Raw genomic sequence first — 12,836 nt, 5'->3', positions numbered from 1 at the left:
AACACAAGTTTTGCATGCAAAAGGTCCCAGGTTCAATCCCTGGCATATTCAGGTAGGGCTGCAAAAGGCTCCCTGTCTGAAACTCTTGATGCTGCTGCAAATCAGCCACACAAAACTGAGCTAGATGAACCATAAGCCTGATTTGGTTTATGGTAGCTGCCCATGTTTCTAATTCAATCAAGTTGCAAGGCTATAGTGGGTTTTTTAAAATTAGAATAGGCCTAGTGGTTGTTTCTCAGTGTCTCCCAAGTTCTTCCAGATTGCCTACTGCTGTGACCAAATCTATAATAGTGGAATACTTCAAGACCCTTTAGCTTTAAGTTGGACTCTGCTACAGAGCACACTTTTAAAAGAAATTAAGGTTAAACAAATCCATGCTCCAACTGTTGTATATATTTCTATGCTCTATAGAAGTGAAATACCATGGGTAAATCTACCTTCATCGTTTTGCCTTTGCTTGCTTGACTTTCCCCTCACAGCAGCAGGAGAGCCAAAGCATAGATTAGTAGATAGAAAACACTATCATTTAAGATTACAAATAATTTGACCTTGTCCAGATAGATGGTCATTTATGGAAAAGCTGTGTAGAGCAGCAGAACAAGCCTGTTGAACATCAACATGGGAATCCAACAAAATCTGTTTTCTTTGGCCCTGAATATCTATATGTCTAATGAAGTTTGCAATGTTTTAAGTAACCAGTTGATCCAATGGAGAATGTTTTTTGTTTCACCTGAATGTTGCTTATTCCCTAAGACCAACAGAGCTACTGCTACAGAGAAAGGAAGCATTTAAAGACTGGCAGTATAGATGTCTCTTTGGGTGGGGGCCGTACCTCAGTAGCAGAGCACAGGCTTTGCAACAAGGTTCTAGCTTAAAGCCATGGTATTTTCCATTAAACACTTTCTCTCATAGTTGGACCAAGAAAAATCTGAGACTCCAGACACATGCTGCCAGTTAATCAGATACCACCCATTGTGTCTATGCTAAGTTATACTCAACATAGATCCATTGAAATCAGTGGATTCAAGTTAGTCATGACGAAGTCAAGTCTGTTTTTATCAATGGGTTTACACAGAGTATGACTGAAGTCAGATATCACTCACGATGGGTGATAAGAAGTAGGGAACCTGTGGACTTTGACATGTTGGACTACAACTCCCATCAGCCCCAGCAAGCAAGACCAATAGTCTGTGATTGTGGATGTTGTAGTCCAGCAACATTTGGAGTTTCATGGGTTCACCATCACTGGGCTAGATTAATTAGTCTATTTTGATGTAAAGGAGAACGTATCTAATTTTTATGTTGTTTAGTGTACAGAAGATTGTTGTTAAAGATGCAGCAATGAGAGATCTAAAGATCTGTACCTTTACTCCCTCCTCCAAACAAAAAAATATTGCTCATCCAAGTAGTTCAGAAGTGTGCATTGTTTTTAACCAAAAATGTACATGCAATTCTTGCTGCTAGAAATGATAACATTCGATTAAAATCATATATAAAAGAAACCCAGCCCATTTTGCATACAGAGCAAGGTAACCTGCGGTTTATCATCACAAAGCTGAAAAAACACACATATATAAATATAATCCAATCAATTCTGTAACATAGAGTTGAAAAAATTCATTGTCATCTTTGTAAGAAAGGTATCATAGTCCCTGAATAGCACTTACGACCCATCCATACAAAAGTCCTTGGAGGTTGCTACTAGGACAGCAAAATATCTGGTATGTTGATCATACATTCCAGAGATTAGTTTAATCCAAAAACAATTTCAAGCTTGTACAAAATATAGCAAAGACAAAAAGGCAGAATAATAAATCACAACTTTATACAAAAACAGAGGCAGTGATGCTATTCAGTCGTCAAAAGTATCCTTCTGTTTTCATTGGATACACTGAATTAAATTTATGGCCAAGTAAATTACCATCTATAATAGAGAAACTAAACATATAAAACAGGCATTACTCTTAGATTAGCCTCCTATGGGGAGTGAATGGTAAAGTCTGAGGTGAAAGTGGCACTGAATCTTTTTATCAGCAGCACTTCTTAAATTCCAGTCTCATTGCTCAAATAGAATGCATCTGCTGCTTACTGCTCTATCATGAATTTACTCAAATTGTGCAAAACACCCACTGACTGCTGTTGGTTGCTGACCAACCATCATATTCTCTTCTCCACTCCCTATTGCTCTCCACCCAGCAGTATGAAGGGAGTTAATGCATTTTACTATGTCATGTTGCAGACATGTAAAAAAAAAGGAAATGGACTGCCTTCAAGTCGATCCCGACTTATGGCTACCCTATGAATAGGGTTTTCATGCTAAGCGGTATTCAGAGGGGGTTTACCATTGCCTCCCTCTGAGGCTAGTCCTCCCCAGCTGGCTAGGGCCTGCTCAGCTTGCCACAGCTGCACAAGCCAGCCCCTTCCTTGTCCACAACTGCCAGCTGGGGGGCAACTGGGCTCCTTGGGACTATGCAGCGTGCCCACGGCTGCACAGGTAGCAGGGCATGTAACCCCTGAGTCACTCACTGTGGGGGTGATCTTGAGCTGGCCCTTGACACCCAGGAGACACAGCGGGGATTTGAACTCACAGACTCTGGACTCCCAGCCAGGCTCTCCTCCCCACTGTGCTTTACCAGCTGTTGCAAACATGTAACCAAACAGCAAATGTGCTGTTCTGGCTGCCCTCATTAAGCCCCCACTGCTATTAGCCACAATGTCTATGTTCCAGCTCTGACCATTTGCTGGAGATCACAAAAGTGGGGAATGTGCTCTTGCACTCAAGTCCTGCTTATAAGCTTTCCACAGGCATCTGTTCTGTGAGAACAGCATACTGGACTAGATGGGCTTTTGGTTTGATCCAGCAGGCCTCTTCTTATGTCCAAACAAGTTGGTTGTTGCTTTTTCCATCTACCACTGACAACCGATTTAATTTTCCAATTCAAAAACAAAATATTACACCATTTACAGTTTTAATAAATGTATTAGATGACCTTTGAGGTCCACTTTGCACCCCCTCCAGATTATGGCTGGTACAGATGTCTCCCTCCCTCTTGGCCCTCCCTAGTTACACTATTGAACAAAGGGCATGCATATAAACATCTAGGCTATGTTTTAATAAAGCTACAGATCTATAGCAAAGGATGTGTTGCTGCTTTTGAAGCAGTTTGATCGAAGATGTTTCCTTTCTTTAGCACATGTAAATGAGGGTGAAAATATGCTTTTTCAGCTGGATTTGAGAAGTTTAGGCTAGCTGAGCTCTGCAATAGATTCTGGATTGCATTCACACAGCTCTCTTCAGTCTTGGACTACATGGTATTCTTTCTGCCCAGGACTAACTCTGTACTTTCTGTTCTGTTTGCATGTGAGATTCTTTTGAAACTAAATAGCCCTTGTGTGTTCTTCACCTTTCTTCCTAATTGCACTGAGCAACAGGATAGCTCTTATTCAACACCCTCTTTACCACTGACAGTTTATCCCACTGACAATTTATCCCAGAGCAGCTTATTACAGTAGTGCATTTTTCCTAACCTAGGTCGAGCGCTTGTGTGCATAAGGCCTGTGAATCTCAAAAGCAATAGGGTGTCACCAAAAAATATTTCTGGCCGTCCCTGAATATATCTTTGTTGTACAAAACTATGAAACCACAGCCCAGAGGTTTCCAGTTGCACTATTTTAAAATGACCATTTTTTCTTTGGTGTTCCTTGAGGTCAGATTTCTCATCCTGTGAATGCTTCAGTGTACCTCAGGTTTCCTTACGCCATAGCTTTTTCAGTAAAATAAGACAACTATTTCCTTTATGGATGAAAACATGTACAGTAGGGCCCCACTCATACGGCGGGTTATGTTCCGGACCCCCAATGAGAAGCAAAAACCTCTGAAAAGCGGAACTCATTGAATAGAATGGTGCGCAATGCCCGAAAACCGCTATAAAAGAGGAACAAGCGCCATATGCGTGGCGCTTTAGTCTAATTGCGTCTAATTGAGTCCGCAGTAAAGCGAAGTGCCATAAAGCGGGGTCCTACTGTAGTATCATCATCATCTAACCCCTGTGGCTTCAAAGGAAGAAGAGCTTGATGCTGAAGTCCCATTCACCAAGTTGCATGCAGCCCACCTGGCTGCAGATAGCAGTTCCTCATGTGCTCAGTAACTCCTTTGTTACTGCTGCCTGTCAAAGAATGGAAAACAAGTTCTCTTGTCAAGGACCCAGCAGACCATAATACATTGCTGCATTCAGCTTAGTGCATCACAAGTTGTGCAAGTCTGCTAAGAGTTAATAAATAATTTAATTATAATAATAATCTTATTGTTATTTGGAGTTCTTTGCATTTAGCTCCTTTACATTAATTTACACAGGGCCATTGAGAGCTGCATAATTAAGGCAGCTCCTGCTCCTCCCATCTCCTAATTTCAAGCCCAACAACCACAACCTCAGTTTCTTCAGACTACTGTGTAACAGCAGTAACTTTAGGATTACCTTTCAATTCTAGTATGTTTTGATGCAGGGGTGGGCAGAAAATATATCACAGTCTGATACATTTGCAATAGATCAACACGGAATTCTGACTCCCAGTCATTTTAACAATGGCATCAACAAAATAACTTTTGCCACCTAAATTAGGCTGCTGAAGTGAAGAAATCTGCCAAGGGCCAGGTTCACGCTGAAGCCCCTTTTGTTTGCAAGGCATTGCTACATTGGTATATTTCACATACACAATTGACACTCACGGCAGAAAATATGGAAAACTATATGCTGGATCCCCTTATTTATAATAAGATTCCATGCTACAAGTCACCTGGAAGTGCTAAAAAAAGTCCCACTTTTTATAACCCAGGTAAACGCATGTGCATATACGGGCAGTCATATATTCACAGAATTTACTGCACCTTTTCTTCGTAAAGCTATAAAAGTGCATACCCGTGTATGCACACCAAATAAAGTTATTAGGGCATGATTTGGGTTTGGAGGAAGCAGGGTAAGGGCAAGTACAAATAATGCACCATGAGGCTGGTCCCTGCTAACAGCTGCTGGTCTCATGTTCAACTAAGGACTACCAAGCTGAGGGAACAGCCTTCTAAATAGAGTATACCCCTTTCCCACTATGGTATTGGGGGGAAAGGGGGGGCATGAAAAACAAAAGCAGCTAGTTACTGGAGGCTTTTGGTGTCTTCCCAAGCACCATTCACGTCTCCCCACCACCAATGATCCTCCATCTCCCACAACATTTAACACTGCCTATTGCTCACTTCTGTTCTCTCCTCTGTAGCATACCTATGCCTAATTCACCTTTTCTCATGCCATCCCTGGCAGGAGTGAGCACTTCAGTCTTGCACTCCATATCCATGAAGTAGCACATATCCATTCAGTTATTGAGAGTAAAATTGTGGACAAAACCTTCCACAAAAATTCTCTTCCGTTTGACTGAGGTTAAAAAGTCAGAAATGGGATGGGGGAGGGGGAGGAGGAAGCTATTCCCACCAATAATAGTAATTATGCACTGCTTGTTCACATGACATGAAGAGCAGTAAAACAAAAAAGGTCTCATCAAACTAGTCTGAAAAGTCCCGGAATAAAAGATCAGAAGTAGTGATATTAACACAAATGGGGGCGGGGGCATGTATTATATACAATCAACAGCAAGCAAGAAGCAGTAATACTGGTTTTGAAAAGCTAGGCTAACACAGATCTGACCCAGGAATGGACATGTGTGAAAGGGCTGTGCACTCACTTCTGATACTGGCAAAAGATTCCTAGGCTCACAATGTGCCCAGAGTCACCCTGTCTTTAATTCTAATTGTATGTCTTTTGCATTCCTACAGAGTAAATCTGAGAAGACTGCCTACCACTGCTTCAGTGTCACTTTAAATCCCATTTAAAAGCATCCATCTAATATCTTTTTAAAGTAGTATGGATCCTCTCAAACTATTAGCAAAATGGAAATGGACTGCCTTCAAATCGATCCCAACTTATGGCAACCCTATAAATAGGGTTTTCATGGTAAGCGGTATTTAGGGGGGGGTTACCATTGCCTTCCTCTGATGCTGAGAGGCAGTGACTGGCCCAAGGTTACCCAGTGAGCTTCATGGTTGTGTGGGGATTCAAACCCTGATCTACCAGGTCGTAGTCCAACACTCTAACCACTACGCCACTCTTGCTCTCTAAAGTGTATTCAGGTGCATGTTATGGTCATTTATTTAATAGAAGTGGCTCTTCCTTTCATGGCTTTACTTGCAATTCATTACTTTTTTGAGAAACAAATGGGTAATTCGTTTACATTTTGATTGTAATAGAACTAGGAGTAATTTTATTACTTTCGTGGAGTAATTGTAATGTTTCCAGCATTACTTGCGGGCATTACGTTTTGGGGGAAAGCAGGGGAAGTCTTCTGCTTCTCTGATTTGTGGATGAAAATCATGTGCCTCAAACTGGGCTTCTGTGCAGTGTCGCTCTTCCCTCATGCTCTGTGGGTGGGTAGGAGGCAACGAGGGAGGAGGTGGAGAGTGAGATGGGGTGGAGTGGAGAAAACAGTTGTTTAAAAAAATGGATAGTGGTGAAGAATGGAGTGGTTGGTGGCCCAGCTACGCCTCTATCTGGACAGGGATAACCTGGCTTCAGTTGTCCATGCTCTGGTAACCTCCAAGCTAGATTACTGCAATGAGCTCTACGTGGGGCTGCCTTTGAAGACAGTTTGGAAACTGCAGCTTGTGCAAAATGCAGCAGCCAGATTGGTAACAGGGACCAGATGGTCCGAACATATAAAACCGATTCTGGCCCTCTTGCATTGGCTGCCTGTATGTTTCCGAGCTCAATTCAAAGTGCTGTTTTTAACTTATAAAGCCTTAGACGGCTTGGGACAGTACCTGATGGAACACCTCTCCTGATATGAACCCACCTGTACACTACGCTCAACATCAAAGGCCCTCCTCTGGGTGCCTACTCTAAGGGAAACTGGGAGTCTGTCAACAAGGGAGAGGGCCTTCTCAGTGGTGGCCCCCAAACTATGGAAGGACTCTCCTGACGAGGTGTGCCTGGCGCCAACACTTATCTTTTTGGCGCCAGGTCAAGACTTTCCTCTTCTCCCAGGCATTTTAGTATGTGTTTTAAATTGTGTTTTAAATTGTTTTTAAAAGATGTGTTTTTAAATTTGTATATTTGTTTTTAATGTTTTTAGTTATTGTAAACCACCCAGAGAGCTTCGGCTATGGGGCGGTATATAAATACAATAAATAAAAAAATAAATAAAAAGGAGACAGAGGGCAAGAACATGGATAAAGGAGGAGGCAGCAGCAGAATGGAGTCAGAAAACTGTGGAGGTGAAATATGACAATGTGTGTGTACTGTGTGTGTGTGTGTGTACTGTGTTTGCACTTGACACACAAAGTGGCCTCCACCACCCTCTCTGGCTCCTGTGCTACATTTGCAGTATTTTAACTTTTTTGCATCTCGGGAAAATGTTTGCTTGGGTGAGTGTCCCTTAGTTGGTGGCAGGGCAGGGTCTGGGAGGTGGCTTAGTGAGACAGATTATGCTTGCTGGCTTGGTTTGACGTGCAAAGACCTGAGTAGTGGCCTCTGCCTCCCTTCCCAACCTCCCTTCCCAACCTCCCTTACCAGCAGAGAGACCACCATTGCTATCTTATGGATAAAAAGAATTATTCTACTATCTCAGTATGTGTGTGTTTATTATTAATGTTGTTTTAGGCTACTTAGATGTGCAGCAGCCAAGGCCAGCACCTTGTAGACTTTTTTTAAAAAAGTAACTGAAATGTAATTGTAGTGATTACATTTAAGAAAAAGTAATCAGTTACTTTCAGAGCAATTGTAATTGTAATTGCAATGGCAGTTACCACTTTGGGGGGGCATGTAATTGTAACTGTAATTTATTACTTTTTAAAAATAATCTTCCAAGCTCTGGTATAAATAGCAAAGCAGAGTGGAATTAAAAGAGTACTGTCATTGGAATTAAACAGGAATGACTGAAAGATCTGGGTTTCTGTATTTTTCTTCATTTCAGTGTAACTAAAGGCTATTCTAATCTGTCAAAAGAAAACAAAGAAATGAGATCAGTCAACATTGCCTTGGCAGTTGGCCAGCGGATGTTGAAAAAATCCAGGAGCAAAAGTTTTAATCTACCCAGTGGCTACATTTGGACACCAATCTGGCCATTAAATTAGTGCCCAAGCTTTGCTCCTTCCTTCCTCTCAAAAGGGAAACAGACCATGCAGTTGCTATCTTCAAGTTATATCCAAACCAGCGCTCATAGTTTGTTTCTCCTAAATAAATCAGATTAGGCAGGGAAAAAAAACTTGACTTCCCAACCTAATTTTGTCTACCACAGTGTTTCCCAACCTGGGGGCCATGACCCCCAGGGGGGCGGCAAAGTAATCCAGAGGGGGCCATGAACAGTAAAAGTAATGATTTTTTTTTTTTACAAAAGTCTTCACTCCCTGGACACTGTCTGCTCCCCATTTCCACTGCAGACAACGCCTCCCCCTTGCTCCAGACCAGAGGGGTGGACTTTTGCCACAGTATCTTTCAGGCGCATCGAGGGCAGGCATTTGCCTATAAAACACATGGCAGATGCTGAAGGAGGCTGAGGGTGGAGCTACCAGGAAGAAGAGAAGATTACTATCACCAGCTACCAGCTCCATGCACTACTGCTGCTGACTATGCCCTTGCTCAGAACAAGAGGAGAGGGCTTTTCTTGAAGCAAAAAGAAGCAAGGCTGCAAGAAAAGACTGCTTTCCCCTTTCTTTCTTGGCAGCCTGCCTGCCTGCCTTTCTTGGCTCCTGCTTCGTTTCCACCTCCTTTTAAAAATTATTCTTATTTGTGAGACCACCCAGATCTCACCTTTGGCATAGATGGAGCCAAGGAGCAGTTAGGAAGCTCATGACTTGCACACACCCCCATCTCTGAGGCTAAGTGTGTGTGCCAGTGTCTCCCCTTTCTTCCACCTACACTCCACCCCCCCAATCTCTCTCTCCAAGATGCTACAGCAGTTGAGGGCTTCACCCCTCCTATGCGCCCCAATGCATGCATGCCTGCAGATGCTTGCTGGAGGGGCAGGTGTGCTTAGGTGTGTACATGTGCCGATCTGTTTTCTGCTCCACTCTCATTCCCCAAGTGCATGCTAACCAAGCTATCAGTTCTGATGATCATCCCAAGACTGAAAGCACTAACCCCCCTCCTCAATCCATCCTTTTCTCTTCACAATCTAGCATCTCCACTACCACCACACTGCTGCTGTTGTTAATAATAGTATTATTATATATATTAATATTAATTTAATATTATTAATAATAACAACAATAATAGCAGCTGCTCAGCAGGTTGGCTGAAGCTGGGGTCCACATACTGCACCTAAATGTATTTATTTATTTTATTATTATTGCATTTATATCCCACCTTTCTTCCAAGTTGCTCAAGGTGGTGCACATGGTTCCCCCCGTTTCCCTTTTATCCTTGCACCAACTCTGTGTCAGGCTGAGAGACTGTGTCTAGTCCAAGGTCACCCAGTGGGCTTTGTAGCTGGGTGGAGATTTGAACCTGGATCTTAACCCAACACTGTAACCCACTGCTGTTGGGAGATAGGACTGTACATCAGACTGTGGGAGGGGGGAGGGAAGAGGATACCAACTTGATTGGACCTTTGCATTAAGAAAAGAAAGCAACACCTCCCTGTTTGCAGGGAGCTTTTTATGGAAAGGGATATTTGGAGATGTTATTTTTGCCATGCACCATTTTTTCAGTTAAAAGACTAAAATTACATTTAGCATGGGAGGGGGGATCATGAAATATTTTGAACTTACAAAGGGGGTCCTGTACTCATAAAGGCTGGGAGCCACTGGTCTAGCACAAACAAACCACAAGTACTGGTTCCCTCATAACTCTAAGCCAGCCACACCACAGTCTGTTTCCCTGTTGGAAGGAAGGAAGGAGCAAAGTTTGAGCTGTGTGTGCCAGCTAATTTGCCTAATTACAATCGATGGCCAGTTTTACATCCAAATGCAGCCAATGTATACAGGACACACACTCTGGTGAACGCTAAATCTAAAATGAGAGAGAATAGAATTTTCCACAATGGAATATCTGAACTTGAAACAGTAAAGTTACACTGGGCCACATTCTCCTCTGCTACAACTCATTGGATTTCAGTGTTTACACTGGGGCAGGGGCAGGAGCAGGGACCACTGCGGCAGGAGCAGGGACCACTGCATTTGACAGATATAGTCATCTATAGACAGACATGCATCAGCAAAGGCAGACTTGTCCTCGGCTCTTCCACATTCCCTTCTGTGGTCTTTAGTAGTAATTCAAATTCATTCATTTAGTGTTTACTTTAAAGTGTAATTAAGAACAAAATGGAACTTATATTTCACTATTTCCTAAATAACAAATCTTCATGTATGGGCCTATGCAAAATTACATAAGGAAAACTTTGTAAAAATTATAGAAAACTATCCCATAGAATAGTAGAGTTAGAAGAAGCCTATAAGGCCATCGAGTTCAACCACTTGCTCAGCACAGGACTCCAAATTAAAGCATACCCATAGAATCATAGAATTATCCATAGGTTAAGTGAAATGAAGATTTACAAAGCAATGCTATGCATATCTACTCCCCCTCCCAAGCCCTGGTAAGGATTGCATCCTTAGGAGCTTGCCTCAATGGGCTGACTTTATGACAATTATATCCTAGGGTGTTTTAGGTGCATTTCTGGTACTAGGGAAGATAAGAAATGCAAATATTGTCACTTGGCTAAATTAACTTTTGCTGAGGGATAAAACTCATTTTTGGGTCTATTACAGAAGAGCAGGTAGAGAGCACAAGAGACGTACAAATATATACATATAATTTTAAAAGCACACTTGTATTTGGCTTTGTTTTGGGAGGAAATGTTAAAATTTTCAGTTTAAAAAAGTACAATAAGAAGCTGAAGTTAAAAGTGTATCCAATAAGGCCACACGGCAAGTTCATCAAAGTGCAGGTATTAACCAAGGAGAACTCCCAAAGCATCCTGCAGGAAAGGCATGGGAGGTGGGCAATCCATTCCTAAAGATCCATGTCAGTGGTGCCAGAGGAGGTCTTCAGTGGGACGGAGTCAAAGCCATCAGATGTTCTCTAAAGACAAGATAAAAGAAAGTGTGAACAGAATTAGTTAAAGTTTTGTTTGCTTCTCTTGGAGCTCCCATCTTTTGTTTGAATCAAGCCAGATTTTGCCAAATCCCTGTATTTAGTAACAGAGCAAGGACAAAGAGTGTAATCCTGCACCCTGTGCTCATGGAATGCAGGGTGCTGGGCAGCTCCCACAAAGCTCTACGATAACCCTTTCCTGTCCTACCAGCTGACTCTATTCATTATTTTCTAAATAAGTTCCAACATGGATGGGTGTGCTTTCAAAAGGAACTCAAGATACCCCTCCACCAAGTCCTACTTGAAACATGCTTTAGTTGATTCTTCCCCAGCCAAGGGGTGGTATCAGCATACTTGCTGGTAATACACATGGGGTGTTCAATTGCTAGTGAATAGCTCTGGTGGTGGCACTTCCACGCAGCCTTAACCTCATTGTTGCCCCAGCCCTGTCCAGGTAAGCAGCAGTGACGTTGGTGTCAAGAGGATGGCTCCATCCCACACACATGCTGCTAGCATTAAAAAAAAGAGGAACAAACAACCTACAAGTAGCTATAGAGAGTCATTGATTTAGCTCTATAGGAAGAGGATCTGATGAATAGCCAATTCAGTGCTGCTGAGAGTGGGAGTGAAGAGAAAGCAGTGAATTAAAGCGGTGCACAGCACAGGGAGCCATATGATAATTGGAAACTGCAATCCTAAACACACTTTAAAGGGCATAGACCCCATTGGACCAACTACCACTTATTTCTGAGAAAGCATACTTAGAATCTGGCTTCATTGGAATGGATACTGTATGCGGAGCTACCATTTAAATTCTATTTCCAGCTGATTGCAGAAGAGCAACATATCAGCACTGCTTAAGGAACTTAGTGTGGAAGCAACCTCTGTTAGATCTCACTGCGTTCAGAAGAGGCAGCTGGTGGGGAGACAAGGGTTGTCACTGAGCTTTGTGGGAGCCACTTAGAAGCCTGCACACCGCAGTTAAGGGAACTGGTGGATAGGGCATCAGACATGGTTCAAATTTCACTTCTGCAATCATCTTACTAGCATCTCTGTGGAGCAAACAATTATTTCACAGCCTTCACCTGCAATATGGGGGGAAAGGTGACCAGAGTAAATGCTTCAGACTGGTTGAGAGGATTGTTGTTGTTATATGCCTTCAAGTCAATTACGACTTATGATGACCCTATGAATCTTTTTTGGATATATTCATACGGTTTTCATGGTAAGAGGTATTCAGAGGTGGTTTACCATTGCCTTCCTCTAAGCCTACGGCACCCGGTATTCCCAGGTGGTCTCCCATCCAAGTACTAACCAGGCCTGACCCTGCTTAGCTTCTGAGATCAGGTGTGTATGGCCTTAGCCAGTTGAGAGGATAAGAAATTATTATTTCCTCAGAATACTAGGGACAGGGTAGATGGAAAATATAAATATATAACAAAAGTGGAACATTCATAACCTCTCGATTAAGGAACCTGGCCTGATTCACACAAAGTAAGGCTGTACATATGATAATTCCCCAAAAGTTTAACAGAATATTTTTACTGAGAAAAACTTGGTAAAAAATGCAAAGACCCAATTTCCCTGTAATTTGCAGAGAGATAGAGAAAACCCACCCACACTCTACATGCACAGTGTTAAGGTCTCATAATTTATTCCAGACATGGAGTTTGAACATATTAGGCCCAGATTTCCATGGTTCTGCCT

The 12,836-nt window shown here is 42.4% G+C and overlaps 1 protein-coding gene across 2 annotated transcripts in view; it reads right to left on the bottom strand.

Annotated features, from left to right (window-relative positions):
• Nucleotides 1-10,847: 10,847 nt before the first annotated feature.
• ELAPOR1 (endosome-lysosome associated apoptosis and autophagy regulator 1) overlaps nucleotides 10,848-12,836 on the bottom strand; it is a 97,521-nt gene continuing 95,532 nt past the window's right edge. For both annotated transcript variants that reach the window (XM_061632515.1, XM_061632514.1), the window contains one exon: nucleotides 10,848-11,117. In XM_061632515.1, the coding sequence (XP_061488499.1) occupies nucleotides 11,049-11,117 (69 nt within the window). In that variant the 3' untranslated portion in view covers nucleotides 10,848-11,048. The remainder of the gene's footprint in view (nucleotides 11,118-12,836) is intronic.

Source organism: Rhineura floridana, chromosome 6 (assembly GCF_030035675.1).
Source record: "Rhineura floridana isolate rRhiFlo1 chromosome 6, rRhiFlo1.hap2, whole genome shotgun sequence".
Lineage (NCBI taxonomy): Eukaryota > Metazoa > Chordata > Lepidosauria > Squamata > Rhineuridae > Rhineura > Rhineura floridana.
The sequence above is the reverse complement of the archived record's forward strand: the minus strand, read 5'-3'. Positions and strand labels throughout refer to the sequence as shown.